The following is a 14,214-nucleotide window of genomic DNA, read 5'->3' on the forward strand; positions in this document are numbered from 1 at the left end:
TTGCTCAAATTGGATTTCTGCTTTGAAAATTGGTGAAGGTGGTGGTTCCTGAATGGAGTCAAACAGAGTCAAGTCAGTGACTCCACATTTCTGCATCTGTAAACATTATTCCAGGATGATGTGTTGCTTCTCTGGTGCCAGGATCAAAAATGTCGCAATCCCTGCAGGATATTCTTCTCTGGAAAAATGAATGTCTAGAGGCTGTGGTCCATTTCTGTACCAATGACTTGGGTAGGAAGGGAAGTGGGAGCTGGTTTGAGGTCCTGAAAGCAGATTTCAGAGAGTTAGGAAGGAGATTGAAAAGCAGTATTCTCAGGATTTCTCATTGATCCGGTAATGTATTGCAGTCATTTCGGTAATTATTGCACGGTGGGACAGTGGTTAGCCCTGCTGCCTTACAGGGACCTAGTTTCAATTCCAGCTTCAGATGACTGTCTGTATGGAGTTTGCACATTCTCCTCGTGTCTGCATGGGTTTCCTCCGGGTACTCCGGTTTCCTCCCACAGTCCAAAGATGTATAGATCAGGTGAATTGGCCATGTTAAATTGCTCGTAGTGTTCAAGGAAGTGTGGGTTAGGTGCATTAGTTAGGGTTATATATAGAGTAATATGGTAGGGGAATGGGTTTAGGTGGGATACTCTTCAGAGAGTCAGTGTGGATTAGTTGGGCCAAAGGGCCTGTTCCAAACTCCAGGGATTCTACTCTATTCCAATATTTTCTATAATCGGAATTGCAGGTTTATGCTTTGAATGAATAGGACTCTGTGTCTATACCTGCAAAATCTACCAATTGGCACATATTCTATAAACATATCTGATGTTACTCAAAGTTGTCGTTCTATTGTGTTTAAAATTTGGTCATTCAAACTTACCAAAGCTTGGTATATTTATCAATAAATAATTTTGAATTTTCTTTTATTAAATAGTTTTTATTCTCTGAAATGGAGAATACAATTTTTCCAACAGTAGATTAGATTCCCTATTGTGTGGAAACATGCCCTTTGGCCCAACCAGTCCATACCAACTCTCCAAAGAGGAACCCACCCAGGCCCACTTTCCTCTGACTGATGCACCTAACACTATGGGCAATTTATCATGGCCAATTCACCTGACCTGCACATCTTTAGATCGTGAAAGGAAACAGGAGCACCCGGAGGAAATCCACGCAGACATAGGGAGAATGAGCAAACTTCACACAGACAGTCGCCCGAGGCTGGAGTAAGGTCCCTTTTATTTAGGTGATATTTAATTTTTCCAATCTGAGGATCATCTGGCAGTAAGTTCAATGTACCATATGTAGTTACAAAACTTGGAAGGATTGAAATTTTAAGTAGAGTTCTTTCAGAGTCTTTTTAAAGCAAAATCATCGTTAGAAAATTGATATTGTTCATAACAGGAAATATAATTGGAATGAAGCAAAGTTGTATTAGACGAGTGAAATACACCATGAGGCTTGTGGGATGAATTGTGTATGTTATCATTTTGTCACCTAACTACAGTCTTCAATCTTTTATTCACACCAGCCTGCTGGGGCTTTTCATTGATCCACTGCATGGTCACCCTACATTTAATAAGTTAGTTCTATGTGCATAGCCATCTGTCAACATTAACTGACCAGTTATTTCGAAACTGCATCCCAACTATTTACTTCTAACCAAACACCTGGAGTTTTCATCTTAAAAGCACTGTGGATTTACCTGCACCACATGGACTGCAGTAGTTCAAAATGGTGACTCACCGTCACCACCTCCGGGCAGTGGAGGATAGGTAATAAATGCTGACAGAGCCAGCAAATTCCACATACTCTGGAAAGGATAAAAGATTAGTACTTTCTAAAATGTTCTCAGTTGCTACTGAAAGACTAATAAAATTGAGAGCTTAATCCCTTTAAGTTGAAGAAAAACAAACTTGTTTTTCACAACCAATCCCAGAGAGTGCATTTCACAATCAATGAAGTACTTTTGAAATGTTGAGTAACTTTCTTAATGCCCATCCTGACTACTGTTTTGCTGAACAATCCAAATATTCCCCTTGCCACTACATAGCCATCATTCCCCACCTCCCCAGTTCCTACATCATCCTGCCACAGTTAAAAACTGTTTCCATGTTTTATATTTACACTTCTTCCCCATTTCTCTGAGAACACAGCCCTCACCAAATATTGAAGCTCTTCTCATTTTTGTGATAGAACATAGAACATAGAACAATACAGCACAGAACAGGCCCTTCAGCCCACGATGTTGTGCCGAACATTTGTCCTAGATTAAGCACCTATCCATGTACCTATCCAATTGCCGCTTAAAGGTCAACAATGATTCTGACTCTGCCACTCCCACAGGCAGCGCATGTCAGAATGTAGGAAACATGTCAGTCAATTTTTGCATGGTAAGACTTCACAATCAGGGTGTTAGCAGAACTCTCCAATTTTACTGCAAAAAGTGTAATGGAATTTTGAATATTCACGAGCTTGAGGTCTCACCTGTTAAGTGAAACAGTCCCTCAGTACTGTTCTGAATCTGTCTGATTTCCTGTATGGCATAACTTTAGGATATTAAGCTTCACCTGGTTGCAAGTAAGTGCTGACTATTGTTTGATATTCCCTGTTTCATGTTTGAAATTCCATTTAAAGTAATGTGACTCTTGAAATTACATGTTGAATTTGTTTAATTTTTTTCCCCAAGATAATCCTCCTCTTTATTTAAAAAGGAAAAGGAGCAGTGCTGGTATTGCAAAATAATTTTGATGGTATATGCAGCAGGAATTGCATCTTGAGACTAATTGGACAGAGGTAACTTTGTATTTGCTATCAGACCTGAAAGTCAGTTTTGAATACTGGCACAAAGTGGTTTGAACCCAGATTCCCTATTTTCTATTGTGAAAAAAATGTGATAATGCAATTTAAAGAAATAGCTTCTTTTAGATGTGTGAGGTGGCTAGGAAACATCAGGGTAAATCAGCAATTGACCTGGCATCATGGGCAAAGCTAGGTAGTAGGGTGGAGAAAGGCTCAGTGTAGACTAGCACTTTTTTAGAATGAAAGATATTTGCAGTTAAACTAGCGTTATAGTTTTGATTTTTTTTAACCTACCTCTAAAGTCTGGTTGCACTTTGAAATGTGCCAGTTACAATAATCACATAGCAAACATTAGATGTCCACTTCCCATTGCCTTGCAGAGTATAAAGTGAATGATGTATTGCATATGTTTCATCATCCTATAAAATTTACAATTTCTTTCAGATGATTGGAAAGCACCCAATATCACAGCTGTTCTTCCATGGGATCAATCCACAGTTGTCGTGGGAAAGGATTCCAGTGCAAGACAAGCATCTGGGAAGAATGAAAGTCATTTGGCACTTGGATTCATTGCCTGTGCTGTTGCAGTTGTGTTCTTTGGAAGTAATTTTGTTCCTGTGAAGAAATTTGATACCGGTGATGGTAACTATGCTGTTTTCATGAAAATTTTTATGAACTAAACAGGCATGCCACCTACACAATTTTGCTAAATGTTTGATCAATTAGGTGGAAAAGAAAATCTGAAAGCACAAAGCACCCACTCCTCCCAGTGGTAATATAGACATTTTGTAACTTGGTTTTAAATGCATTTTAAATAACTTATTAATTTTCCATTGCATTTGGTAATTCATAAAAGATGACTGTCTTCATCTTAGAGTCATAGAGATGTACAGCATGTCCTGTCTCTTATCTGTTTTTGCATTTGTTTTTTTTCCCTTTGGTGTATTACCATTGACAGGATTAAGGAAATCAAAACTAAGAGAAGTGTGTTGATTCTTCCATGCTTGCTTTGTGCTTTGCAGACAAATGGAGGGGAACTTACAGGTGGTGCTGCTCCCAAGTCATACACCAGTTCCATTGTCTAACAGCTCTATGGGTGACTGTAAACCACAAGGTTAACTGCTACAGGATGGTGATAGTTCACCGACAACTTATAAATCTTGACCTTGCCTGTTACATTCATGTCCCCAGAATGAATAAAAATGAGAAAGACCACATTTGCCACTCAAAGTTTCTATACAGAATCTAGAATCTGTGAACAGATTCAAGAACAGCTTCGACCTTGCTGTTATCAGATTTTGAATGGATTTCTTAAATGTTAATTTTGATCTCTCTTTGTGCCATCTCAGCAACTGTAACATTGAATCCTGCACTCTGTTCTGTTACAGTGATGCACTTGTATAGTAAACCATGTAAGACAACACTTTTCATTGTATCTTGGCACATATAACGGTGATAAATTAATTCAAATCAAATCAATCTTCCATCTTAAAATCAGTTGTCAGCTTCTCCATATTATGCTATACCATTCCATGCATTTGTTCTCATTGTTGCCATTAGACCAGTTTTTAATTCTAGATTTTATTAAATTGAAATTTCAGAATCTGCTAACATGAGATTCTGTTCCCAAGGGTTTGGGAATTAATTGAGGGTTCTGAATTACTGGTCGAGTGACATTGCCACTTCGCCAGAAATTTCTCTTGCAGTAGTTTTGTGGATCATCTGGTATTTTATTTTGTTGTGGAGTCAATAGCACTGAAACAAACTCTTGGGTTCAACTTCTCCATGCCGACCAAAGAAAGCTGGTCCCGCTTGCCTGCAATTAACTTATTTGCAGCTAAATCTTTCCTATTCATGTACTTGTCCAAATGCTTTTTATATGTTGTATCTGCACCTACTACTTCCTCTGGCAGTCCATTCCATATATGAACTGCCATCTGTATGAAAACATTGCCACTCAGGTCCCTTCTAAATTTTTCTCCTCTCACTTTAAAAATATGCCCACTAGTTTTCACATCCCCCAACCTAGGGAAAAGACCTTTGTATTCACCTCATCTATGACCCTCATGATTTTATAAATCTCCGTCTCCTACACTCCAGTGAAAAAAGCATCCCAGCCTCCACAGCCTTTCCTTATAACTCAGACCCTCTAACCCCGGCAACATAGAATATTACAGCGCAGTACAGGCCTTTCAGTCCTCGATGTTGCGCCAACCTGTAAAATTAATCTGAGGCCCATCTAACCTACACTGTTCCATTATTATCCATATGTATGTCCAGTGCCCATTTAAATGGCCTTAATGTGAGTCTACTACTGTTGCAGACAGGTCGTTCCTGCCTGTATCTCCGTATTCTTACTAACATTGCCCATTTCCAATGTGAATACTGACGAAAAGTTTTAATTAAGCGCTTCCCCTATGTCCTCAGATTCTACACACAACTTTTTATTGCTATCTTTGATTGGCCCTAATATTACTCTAATCATTCTTTTAATCCTAATATACCTATATAAGGCCTGAGGTTTTTTCCTTAATCCTATCCACAAACAACTTCTTATGTCCCCTCCTGGCTGTTTGCCCTCTCTTTACATCAACCTGGTAAATGTTTTCTGAGCCCTTTCCAGCTTAATAATATCCTCCCTCTAACAGGGCAATCAGAACTGCACACCATACTCCAGAAGAGGCCTCACCAATGTCCTGTACAACCTCAACATGATGTCACAACTCCCATACTCAACTGTCTGTGCAATGAAGTCAAGCTGTTAAACGCCTTCTTAACCACCCTGTCTGCGTGCAACACAACTTTCAAAGAACTATGTACCTGAGTCCCTAGGTCTCTCTGTTCGACAACACCCCCCAAGACCTTACCATTAACTGTGTAATTATTGTCCTTGTATTTTGCTAAAATGAACAATACCTTGAATTTATCCAAATTAAACTCCATCTACCACTCCTCAGCCCATTGGCCCAATTGATCAAGATCCCTTTGTAACCTTAGGTAACGTTCTTCACTGTCACCTATACCATCAATTTTGGTGTCATCCACAAATTTATTAACCATGCCTCCAAAATTCTTATCCAAGTGGTTTATATAAATGAGAAATAACAGTGGACCCAACTGCGATCTCTGCAGAATACTCCAATGCCAAAAACAATCCTCCACCACCACCCTCTGTTCCCTGATGCATATCTCGGTGGATAAAGGACAGTATCCCGTTTGTCATCTTGATCATTTTATTTACCTGGAAAATTGCGATGGAGTGTTTTTTCCACAAAAAGCGGGACTACCCTATCAGTCCATTTGCAAACATGAGCAAATTATCGGAAAGTGTCATTAATAGTGTCATCAGGCAAAAACTAATTTTGCTCAGCATTTCTTGGTTTGGATTTTGTCAGGACCATTTAACTTTGGATCTTAGTCCATCACTACTCCAAGCATGGCCAAAAGAGATAAGTAGACGATGTAACAGGAGAATAACTAATCTTGAAATCAAGGCAGCATTTGGTTAAGTATGTTGCCATTTTAAATTATTCTTTGTGTTTTTTAAATTTAGAGTACTCTTTTACACATCTGAACATTCTTATCCCATCAGCAAATCATTCACATTTTTAAAAAATTTATTAATCACTACCAGTAAATTACCCATGCATTCCATTTAATTAATTTGCATGCAATGCCCGTTAAGGACAATGCAGACTACCAAAAGTGAGGGAGACGTAGAGTTTACTTTGTTGAGTCCTAGACTTCGGAAGTTACTCTGGTCGTTATGTAGTTAACTTAGTATCGTAATACATGCCCGGGATCATATTACAGGGCTCCAGTAGCAGATAATGTTAGTGCACTGTGATAGGCTAGTTAAATCTCTGGTAGATGAGCTAATGGTGAAGATGATGGTGTTGTAATATAGGGAACCAGTGTGGCAGACGATGATTAGAAAGACAAAGCAAGCCAGTATGATTGGTTATGCTAATGTATCCGATAAGCGCGGGAACAATAACTGTATAAACTGCAGTGAGACAAAGGCTTGGTGGGCAATCAGGAAGCCATTAGCTGATTGCCACAGTTTTTGCAAATTAAAGTTTAGCTTCGTGAGGGATTTTCTACATCTCCTGGTAATTTTTACAGATTATTGAGTGATTCTCCAACAACAGACTCAGTTATTATCAGCTGATTCTTCAACAAACTTCCCTCCACCTTAACTCAGAAGTGGAGGTTTTCATAGGTTATTGCAGCGTTCAGTCTCATTCACAGTTTTTCAAATACTGAAACAGTCAATGCCCATATGCAGCAATTTCTGGGCAAAACTCAGACTTGGGATAAGGGGATTTGCATCATCCAAGTGCCCAACAATAACTACCTACCTCAAAAGAGAAGCTGGCCATCTCCCCATGATGTTCAAATGTATTGCCATCTCTGACTATCCCAAAATCGACGTCCTGTGGTTGGTTATCCAGAAATGCAATTGGAGCAGCTATATAAATATTCTGGCTGTAAGAGCAAAGTTTGGATATTCTGTGGTGAGTCATTCACCACCCGTGTCCCTAAAGTCTGTACAATGTATCAGAGACAAATCAGAAGTGTGATGGGATACTGAACAAGTACCTGAATGAAGGTTGCCACTACTTTAGATAAAGCACCCACTCGATCACCAGTGCAAGCCATCTGCAAGTGCATTGCAACAACCAAATCTCCTTCAAAAGCATCTTCTAAATTGATGACGTCTATCACCTAGAAGACCAAGAGCAACCTGTTCAAAGGAATGCGAGTGCCCTCCCAAGTCACACACCATCCAATGTTAGCTCTCCCTTTTATATTGCTGCTTCAAAATTCTGAAACAAACTCCTTAACACTGTGTGTCAGTACACCATATAGAATCCTTTAATCTTAACTATAAATAATGTGTTTTTCTTTGTTTTTTTCTTGGTCTTTATTCACATTCACCATAATTAGTTTGCTGCTTTTTGTCTTCCATTGGAAAGCACATCCCTTGAACTCTTTACACTTTTAGAGATTTCTCAGTATTTTTCTGGTTCTTTATCTGTCACATTTGCTCCCAGCTTATCTTCCTTAGTTCCACCAAAATCATAATGTGTTCCTTTCCATACTATTGCACCTCACTTTGCCTAATTGTACAATATTCTGTTCACTGCTACTCAGATGATCTCCTGCTTTTGCTTCTCCTATTTGTTGTAGAGTCATAGAGATGTACAACACAGAAACAGACCCTTTGGTCCAACTTGTCCATGCCGACCAGATATTCCAACCCAATCTAGTCCCAACTGCCGGCACCTGGCCCATATCCCTCTTAAACACTTCCTATTCATATAACCATCCAGATGCCTTTTAAAGCTTGCAACTGTACTAGCCTCCACCACTTCCTCTGGCAGCTCATTACATACACATTCCATCCTCTGTCTGAGGATCTTCCTTAAGTCTCTTTTATATCTTTCCCCTCTCACCCAAAACCTATACCCTCCCATTCTGAATTCACCCACCCCAGGCAAACGACTTTGTCTGTTTATCCTATCCATGCCCCTCATGATTTTATAAACCTCTATAAAAGCCTCAGACACTCTAAGGAATGTTCCAGAAGAAAATCTACATCTCAAGCAAGGTACAGCAAAGAATTTTTAACTATGGTATATCCAACTTTATAATTCGTACCTACCCACATTGCAAAACAGAGTAGTTAACGGAAAAGACAGGCAACAGGACCTGAAATCTTTGTGACTCCCTAAACTTTACTCCACTCTATGACACCATTGGGACGTTAAATTGTCATGACTTTTCAATAACAACTGCCTGTGTAGGCGGTGGTGGCAAGAGGAACAGAAGCCTGCTGAGTGAGACTGCAATTATTGTTACACAGTAAAAGTTCCACAGTGGTCATTGCTGCCTACGAACCTGCAAGTGAGAGGATTCTCTGCATAACTTGGCACCGTCCTGTCCCTCTTGATCCAGGAACTCCCCACCTATGTTCGGTACACCACCCATACCCTCCACCACCTCCAGGACTTTTGTTTCCCTGGCTCCCAATGCCTCACCTTCATCATGGATATCCAGTCCCTGTACACTTCCATCCATCATGACTAAGGCCTCCAAGTTCTCCGTCTCTTCCTCTCACATTGACCCAACCAGTACCCTTCCACTGACACACTCATTTCATTGGCTGAACTGGTTCTCACTCTCAACAATTTCTGGTTTAATATTGTTGCACAGTCCACTAGTCATCCTTCTTAGAATTCCGATGTACTGGGTGAACAGTCCTATATATGCAGTAAAACCTTAAATACTGTTTGTCCTTTCACCATTTCTTCCTGTCTCTTATGATTATTCTTATTATTTTCTATCTCCAGTTCCCTAGATGATTCCCTACAGGGTGACATGGTGGCTCAGTGGTTAGCACTGCTGCCTCATAGCGCCAGGGACCCGGGTTCAATTCCAACCTCGAGTGACTGTCTGTTTGCACATTCCCCGTGTCAGCATGGGTTTCCTCAGGGTGCTCAGATTTCGTCCCACAGTCCAAAGATATGCAGGTCAGGTGAATTGGCCGTACTAAATTGCCCATAATGTTGGGTGCATTAGTCAGTGGGAAATTAGAATTAGAAACCCTACAGTGTGGAAACAGGCCCTTCGGACCAACAAGTCCACACCAACCCTCTGAAGAGTAACCCACATAGACCCATTCCCCTACCTTATATTTTCCCCTGAGTAATAACCTACACCATGGGCAATTGAGTCAATTCACCTAACCTGCACATCTTTGGATTGTGCGAGGAAACCGGAGCACCCTCTTCGGAGGATCGGTATGGACTTGTTGGGCCAAATGGCCTGTTTCCACACTGTCTGGAATCTAATCTAATCATGTCTATTGTGTGCTCCTATTAGAGTGATGAAACTTTTTCTTAGCTTTTAAATGAATTTTCATGTCTTTCTATATCTGTTACATCTTATTTTGCCACCAGTCTGTCATCTTTAATGGATAAAGTTGCTTTGCCTCTACTTTGCCTTTCCCATCTTTTCTGTAAGTGTTATGCCCAGCAATTTTGTCTCTTTAGCCATCATCACCATGTCCAGACCTTCTGTACAAATTGTGTTGAGATCATTCATTTTTAAAAAGATGTTGCATTTATTATGCATCATTGATTTAATCTTTTTAATGATATTTCTCCCTCGCTGTCATTAGTAGTTATTATACCCTTGTGCTCTTAAGACTTTATCAGATTTATGACCATTACAATTTAATTTCCACAGCAATTCCTGTATTGTAAGCAATCTAAATAGTCATTATTGCAGCTGTGCAGGGAACATGGTGAAAGCACTCTTGAAACTGTTGTCACTCTCCCATTTACAGTGTAACTACCCCAGTCTGTATTTGGATAGTCAAAGTTTCCCCTTATGATTACTCATAATATGTGCATGTTTGTAATTTTCTTGTAATTCTGCATCTTTCCAATGAGTTATAGGGCTGTAGATTGTACCAAGCAATGTAGTTAACCTTTCTTTGCTCCATGGATTTCTTAAGGCAGTGTTGGTCCTTGACACCCCTGGGACATATCACTCACATACTCTTGCCAGCAACGCAATTAGTACTGTCACCCTTGCCACGTTTCCTCTTTTTCTATCTTTATGGAACAGCTTGTTTCCAGGGATACTTAGCACCCAGACCTTTCCTTCATTTAGGCACATCTTTGTTACAACCGCAATATTATATTTCCACATGGCAATCTATGCCTGTAGCTCACCAACCCTATTTAGCCACATTGTACGTTCATTCACAGGCTTACAGTAACATGTATTACTTCCAATGTACAGTGTGAACCTACCTAATAACTTACTATTTTTTCTTTATTACCTCTACCCAAAGCAGAAATATTCCCTTCCATCTCACTGCCTAGTATTCTAACTCTATACACCTTACTCTTCTCTTCTACTTGCATATGCTAGTCCCCCTGTGAATGTACTTTTAACAGTCCTCACCCACAATAGTGGACCTCCTTGCAAGGTGAGGTGCAACCTGTCCCTTTTGTGCTGCTGGGACTGATGAGTACAACACCTTCTGGCTTGTTCCCCTCCTCCTGCAGAATATTCTGCATCCTTTCTGTGACATCCTTTTATTCTGGCACCAAACAAAGCAATGCACAGTGTAGGACTCATTGTGACAGTTATGAAATTATCTATCTGCAATCTCCACAACAGTTCAATTTCTCAACTTTGCTGTTCTCATCTGTTCGGTCACTTTGCCAATAGTGTTATGGTCTGCACTGAATTCCTGCAAACCACTGTCACTCCTCGCAATATCCAAGGTTTAGCATCTGTTTCAGAGTGGTGCACACCCTGGAGATTGATAAACATCCTACCTCTTCCTGAAGGTCAAGCACTTACTAAGATGAACTTTCATTTCCTGAGGGTTGGCAACCAACTGGAGTGCACAATCTAGGTACGAAACTCTTATCCTCTCTGATGCTCCTGAGTGACTCCAGCTGCCCTCAAGCTTGGGGATCCTGAGCTTGAACTCAAGCAGCTCCAGACACTTAGTGCAAACATTGTCACCCAAGATAATTGAAATTTCATGAAGTTCCCATATTGTGCAGGAATTACAAACAATAAATCATGGATGTCCATCCGTGATGAAAACTATCTTTTTTAACATTCAACCCTGTTTGAAGTATTAATTTAAATGGTAACCTTTGTCGCTTTTGAGCTTGTTAATTTGCATGCTATTTGCAGTATTGTAATTTCATTTCCCATTCGTTTAAAAAAAAACTTGAGTTTTATTAGAAAGGAGAACAACAAGCAGCAACCAGTCACCTGCCCTGTTTTCCTTTCAATTTTCTGTGCAAGTTACTGCCTCACTCATTCTCTCCACTGCTGCAGTGATCACTGTCATACTCCCCCTTTCCTGTTAGCGTTTCCCATTTCTCCACTGCTCCTTTCATCTCCACAGTGCTTCCCCTCTCTCACTGTCTATACCACTGTTTTCATTCCACAGTGCTTACGCGCGCTCACTCTCTCTGTCTCTCTTGCTGTCTCTCTCCCTCTCGCTTGCTCTCCCTCCCTTTAACTCGCTCTCCCTCCCTTTCACTCGCTCTCCCACTCTTTCACTCGCTCTCCCTCCCTCTCGCACACTCCCTCTCGCTCACTCGCACTCTTTCACTCACGTTCTCTATCACACTCTCAAGCACTCTCCCTCTCGTTTGCTGTCCCTCCCTCGCGCACTCTCCCACCCTCGTGCACTCTCCCTCCCTCGTGCACTCTCCCTCCCTCGCGCTCTCTCCCTCCCTCGCGCTCTCGCCCTCCCTCGCGCTCCCCCCTCCCTCGCGCACTCTCTTGTGCTCTCTCTTTCCCTCGCGCACTCTCCCTCTCGTGCTCTCTCCCTGCCTCACGCGCGGTCTCCCTCCCCCGCGTACTGTCTTGTGCTCTGTCCCTCCCTCATGCACTCTCGCCCTCCCTCGCGCTCTCGCCCTCCCTCGCGCTCACCCCTCCCTCGCGCTCACCCCTCCCTCGCGCTCACCCCTCCCTCGCGCACTCTCTTGTGCTCTCTCTTTCCCTCGCGCACTCTCCCTCTCGTGCTCTCTCCCTGCCTCACGCGCGGTCTCCCTCCCCCGCGTATTGTCTTGTGCTCTGTCCCTCCCTCATGCACTCTCTCCCTCCCTCGCGCACCCTCCCTCCCTCGCGCACCCTCCCTCCCTCGCGCACACTCCCTCCCATGCGCACTCTCCCTGTTGTGCTCTCTCCCTCCCTCATGCACTCTCCTTCTCGCACTCTCTCCCTACCTCAAGCTCTCTCCCTCCCCCGCACAGTCTCCATCCCTCGCGCAGTCACATTCCCTCGCGCACTCTCCCTCTTGTTCTCTCTCCCTCCCTCGAGCACTCTCCCTCCTTCACGCCCACTCCCTCCTTGTCGCTCTCTCCCTCCCTCAAGCACTCTCCATCCTTCGCGCACTCTTCCTCCCTCGCGCACTCTCCTTGTGCTCTCTCCCTCCCTTGCGCGCTCTCCCTACCTCGCGCACTCTCCCTCCCTCGCCACTCCTCTTCCCTCACACTCTTTCCCTCCCTCGCGCTCTCTCTCCCTCTTCGAGCACTCTCCCTCCCTTGCACACTCTCCCTCTTTTGCTCTATCCCTCCCTCGCGCACTCTTACTCTCTCGCACACTCTCCCTCGCTCGCGCTCTCTCCCTTTTGTGCTCTCTCCCTCTCTCACGCAGTCTCCCTCTTGCGCTCCTTCCCTCGCGCTCTCTCTCCCTTCATCAAGCGCTCTCCCTCCCTCGCACTGTCTCCCTCCAACGCACGTCACCCTCCCTCGCAAAATCACCCTCCCTCGCACAATCACCCTCCCTCGCGCAGTCTCCCTCCCTCACGCAGTCTCCCCCTCCCTCGCGCGCTCTCCCCCTCCCTCACGCGCGTTCTCCCCCTCCCTTGCGCGCGCTCTCCGCCTCCCTTGCGCGCGCTCTCCGCCTCCCTCGCGCACTCTCCCCCTCCCTCACGCATTCACCCTCCCTCACACACACTCCAACCCTCGCGCTCTGTCCTTTCCTCGTGCTCTGTCTCCCTCCTTCGCGCACTCTCCCTCCTTCGCGCACTCTCCCTCCCTCACGCTCTGTCCCTCCATTGCGCGCAGTCTCCCCCCCTCGCGCATTCTCCCCCTCGCGCTCTCTACACATCTCGCGCACTCTACCCCCCTCGTGCACTGTCCCTTCCACGCACAGTCTCCCTCCATCCCGCAGTCTCCCTCCCTCATTCAGTCTCCCTCCCTCACTCAGTCTCTCTCCCTCGCTCAGTCTCTCTCCCTCGCTCAGTCTCCTTCCCTCGCTCAGTCTCCCTCCCTCGCTCAGTCTCCCTCCCTCGCTCAGTCTCCGTCCCTCGCGCAGTCTCCCTCCCTCGCGGAGTCTCCTTCCCTCATGCGCTCTTCTCCCTCCCTCGCTCACTCTTCTCCCTCCCTCATGCGCTCTTCTCCCTCCCTCGCGCAGTCTCCCTCCCTCACGCAGTCTCCCTCCCTCGCGCAGTCTCCTTCATCCATGCGCACTTCTCCCTCCCTCGCGCACTCTTCTCCCTCCCTCGCACGCTTTTCTCCCTCCCTCGCACGCTTTTCTCCCTCCCTCGCGCGTGCTCCCCCCTCCCTCGTGTGTGCTCCCTCCTCCCTCGCGCGCGCTCCTCCTCTCCCTCGCGCGCGCTCTCCCTCTCTGTCGCGCGCGATCTCCCCCTCCCTCGCCCGCGCTCTCCCCCTCCCTCGCCCGCGCTCTCCCCCTCCCTCGCGCGCGCTCTCCCCCTCCCTCGCGCGCACTCTCCCCCTCCCTCGCACGTTCTCCCCCCTCGCGCACTTCCCCCCCTCGCGCTCTCTCCTTCCCTCACGCAGTCTCCCTCCCTCATGCTCTCTCCCTCCCTCGTGCCCTCTTCCTCTTGAGCTCTCCCCCTCCCTCACG

The 14,214-nt window shown here is 44.5% G+C and overlaps 1 protein-coding gene across 3 annotated transcripts in view; it reads left to right on the forward strand.

Annotated features, from left to right (window-relative positions):
* The window catches only part of LOC132833349 (transmembrane protein 144-like), an 82,883-nt gene that overhangs the window by 11,591 nt on the left and 57,078 nt on the right, over positions 1 to 14,214 (forward strand). For all 3 annotated transcript variants that reach the window (XM_060851539.1, XM_060851541.1, XM_060851540.1), the window contains exon 3: positions 3,238 to 3,435. In XM_060851539.1, coding sequence (XP_060707522.1) covers positions 3,238 to 3,435 — 198 coding nt within the window. The remainder of the gene's footprint in view (positions 1 to 3,237; positions 3,436 to 14,214) is intronic.

The sequence above is a fragment of the Hemiscyllium ocellatum genome, chromosome 36 (assembly GCF_020745735.1).
Source record: "Hemiscyllium ocellatum isolate sHemOce1 chromosome 36, sHemOce1.pat.X.cur, whole genome shotgun sequence".
In the NCBI taxonomy this organism is placed as follows: domain Eukaryota; kingdom Metazoa; phylum Chordata; class Chondrichthyes; order Orectolobiformes; family Hemiscylliidae; genus Hemiscyllium; species Hemiscyllium ocellatum.